The following is a 3269-nucleotide window of genomic DNA, read 5'->3' as shown; positions in this document are numbered from 1 at the left end:
TTGATAGCAAATTTTTGTTGGAAATGTAGCGTGGTTGTTACTTTATTCTATCTCTTTGATTGAATCCAGATTAAACCAAGGAAAATAGATAAATATAAAACAATGAGACAACTATTAATAGTGGGCAACTCCAATCCTATAAAACAATTAAACAAAGTCCTAGTTACTTGGATCTATATATGCTTAATTAGAGCTACAAAGTATAGAATTGCTCTGCATTTTTTCCTATGTAACAAAATAAAGGTAACATACTAACATCTACCTAGCTACGTTCCCAGCCCTCAATTTTCTATCTGGCTGAATCATATTTGCTGATGTATCATTTCTATGATCTCTACCATCATCATCATCATAATCATCATCATCATCCACAATGATAATTTCGCCATCATCATCATCTTCACCATCCCAATCATCATCGAAATCCTCATCATATTCTGTTTCATATCCTTCATCATCATAATCATCATCTGCACCGGCGCGCAGAGTATGGAACTCGGGAGGAGGAGGACAATCTTCAGTGATCGCCTCGTCCCTCTTGATCACAAGATGCCTAATAACTCTTTCATCTTGGTCCAACATTGTCTTGAACTCGTTGATATATTTCGCGTCCAACTCAAAGTTCATCAAAATGTAGTGTGCATTTTTAGCTTTCTTTATTTTGTAAGCCAGCCTTCTCATACCCCAATCACTAAATCTCCACACTGTGCCTTTCTTTTCCCTCAAAAAGTCTGCAAATGTTTGCGAACATGTCCAGAAAACAATCACAATGAAAGAAAAAAGAAAAGAAAAGAATCCTTAATAAAACAATTTCACACTATCATCCAATTTCAATTGCTGACATGTTCCATAACTCCATTTCTATATAACAATCCATCATAACATGCAATAAGTCCTATTATTTCTATTGGATGGTAGTCTTCGAAGAAAATATACTTTTGCTAATCACTGTTAGCAACCATAAACTTTAAACTCAGCTAAATATAGCAGAAAACTTTTCCGAATTCTTACAAGAACCACTGTTACATCTAGCATCTTTGGAAGAATCCAATTAACAATTTACTTGTTTATGAATTCACACAGATTACATTTTACTACCCTCAGTTCCTTGGAGCATATAGAACTCCCAATATTCCCCAAAAGCGGATAAAGTATATTTAGTGGTTTTTTTTCCCTTTCTTTTTCCTTCTCATAACAATGTCTTCCTACTGAATAAATACGAACAAAGAAATCAAAACCTAGCATGTCTACCAAGGATTACGATTTGTTAAGTAACTTGGGTTTCAGCAAAATACGGTTAAAAACCATATCTATAGAGTTAATTAGACGGATCAATTACATAAAAACCTAGCCAAATCGGAGATCTTTTTGCGGCAGTCACAGACCAGCTGCTTCGGTCTAGCCACAGTTCAGCCATTTTTCAAATAGCTAGAGTAGGAAATGACCCCCTCAAACGGAAAACTATTGAAGTAATTCTACAGGCATTCAGGGAACATGAATGGCTAAAAATATACACACATGTAAAGGAAAATATTACCTTGAATTTTCTCGTTGACAGCTGCAACTTGTTCGTTGTGCTTTTCATGAATCAAGTAAACAATCTCATAATGGCGCACTGCACAGACAAAGAAGCAAGGCATTGTAAGGTAGAACATTTTACTTTCTCCATGAGAACTAGACAAACATTGGCAAAAAGCTCTTTCATTTTCCCACTTACTCGTGTAAAACAGATAATTTAGCAACCAGCTGTGTTCAATTACTTCGATAGATACAAATACATATGAAATTTTGACTATCTTTATAGAACAGGAAATTGATCAACCAAAAGAAATTCCATTTTCTTTGCCTTTAACTAAAAAGGACTTATAATTCTACCTAATAGAAAGGTAAACAAATCAACATACTTTGATCAACACTCGTATCGCTATCCAGCTCAAGCATAAGCGCTTCAAAAAGTTGTCCTGGAAAAAAAAATAAATGAAAAAAGGAAAAACAAATCATCTGAGAACAGTAATCCATAAGACAGAATAGAACCGAATGAATAGCAGAAACACAACCACTCACTTTCTTCAGCATCTTCGAACTCCGGCAGAACCTTGCCATCTTCCTGGATTGATTTCTGAAAATAGATAAAAACACAACATCCATACCAATGAGAAATTCCATCTCACAAAGAACAAATACCAACTCTAAAAAACTAAACAGAATAATATATACAAAACATGGAAATGATGCAACATAATCCTTCCTGAATCTCCGTATATAGATTCTAAACAAGTAACAACTGAACCGAATAATATAGGCAAAGCAGGGAAAGGATGCAACATATTCCTTCCGAGTCTCCCCAAAAGCTTGTCATGCTACACACCTAAACAATACTCCCAGAATTCTCCACCAAAAAGCAAGGTCATAGTTGGAAGAAACTAAATAGTATATAGTATAACTGTATAATTAATGATTCATCCAAGAGTCAATCCTCAATAATCATATCATACAATCTAGCAAGTTCTAAAGTTGGCAAAATTTCTTGCTCTCCAGCAATTCTTCCTATAAAAGAGAGTAGGAAAAGTAATCCATTTCCTTACCTTCTATCATGATTGAAATTCTTCCTTTTGAACAAAACAGAAAACAGATAAGAATTTTGCTTTTACAATAGAAAGAAATGACTTTCAAACACTAGAAGTGCACAGTAATAATAGAACCAAAGCAATTTATACCGCTACAAGCTTAAGGTGAACAAATATCCAAAAGAGTATCTTGTTCTGAACACAAGAAAATCCACAGAAAAACGAGAAAGAAGAAAAACAATTAAACAAACAGTTGGTGTGCGTAAAAAAGCTCACTTTTTTAAGGAGTACTGCTTCTGGGAAGAAGCCAGTGGACTCGCTGGGGTTGGAAACAAAGCTATGGCTGTCGTCTTTATTCTCTTTCTTGTGGGCACTCACAACCAGTGATGTAGATTTTCTTCTGGGCTTGGTTCGAATTGAAAATGGTAGAAAAGAAGAAGAAAAGGAAGGGTACCCATTTGCGGAGATGAAGAAATGGTGATTGGTGTTGTGAATGAGTGTAAGGGTGTTGTGAATCATGAGTGTGGGTTTTGGGAGAAGTGTTAGAACAAGATAAGAGGAACAAGAAGCTGCAGTTGCAGTTGTAGTTGTTCAAGTTTCTAAACAAAGAGTATGTTTTATTTACTGAAAAAATGATTTTATCGAATATATTAGTAACATATTTTTTTTTTTTTAAATAGTAAAATAAAAATTTAAAAACTT

The 3269-nt window shown here is 34.5% G+C and overlaps 1 protein-coding gene across 1 annotated transcript; it reads right to left on the bottom strand.

Annotated features, from left to right (window-relative positions):
* Positions 71-3196, bottom strand: LOC107638876 (30S ribosomal protein S6). Its single transcript, XM_016342276.2, has 5 exons — positions 2844-3196; positions 2065-2119; positions 1905-1961; positions 1538-1615; positions 71-731 (listed from the first exon to the last, which is right to left on the bottom strand). The coding sequence occupies exons 1-5, from the start codon at positions 3084-3086 to the stop codon at positions 259-261; spliced, it is 906 nt and encodes a 301-aa protein (XP_016197762.1). The 5' UTR covers positions 3087-3196; the 3' UTR covers positions 71-258.

This window comes from Arachis ipaensis, chromosome B04 (assembly GCF_000816755.2).
Source record: "Arachis ipaensis cultivar K30076 chromosome B04, Araip1.1, whole genome shotgun sequence".
Classification (NCBI taxonomy): Eukaryota; Viridiplantae; Streptophyta; class Magnoliopsida; order Fabales; family Fabaceae; genus Arachis; species Arachis ipaensis.
The sequence above is the reverse complement of the archived record's forward strand: the minus strand, read 5'-3'. Positions and strand labels throughout refer to the sequence as shown.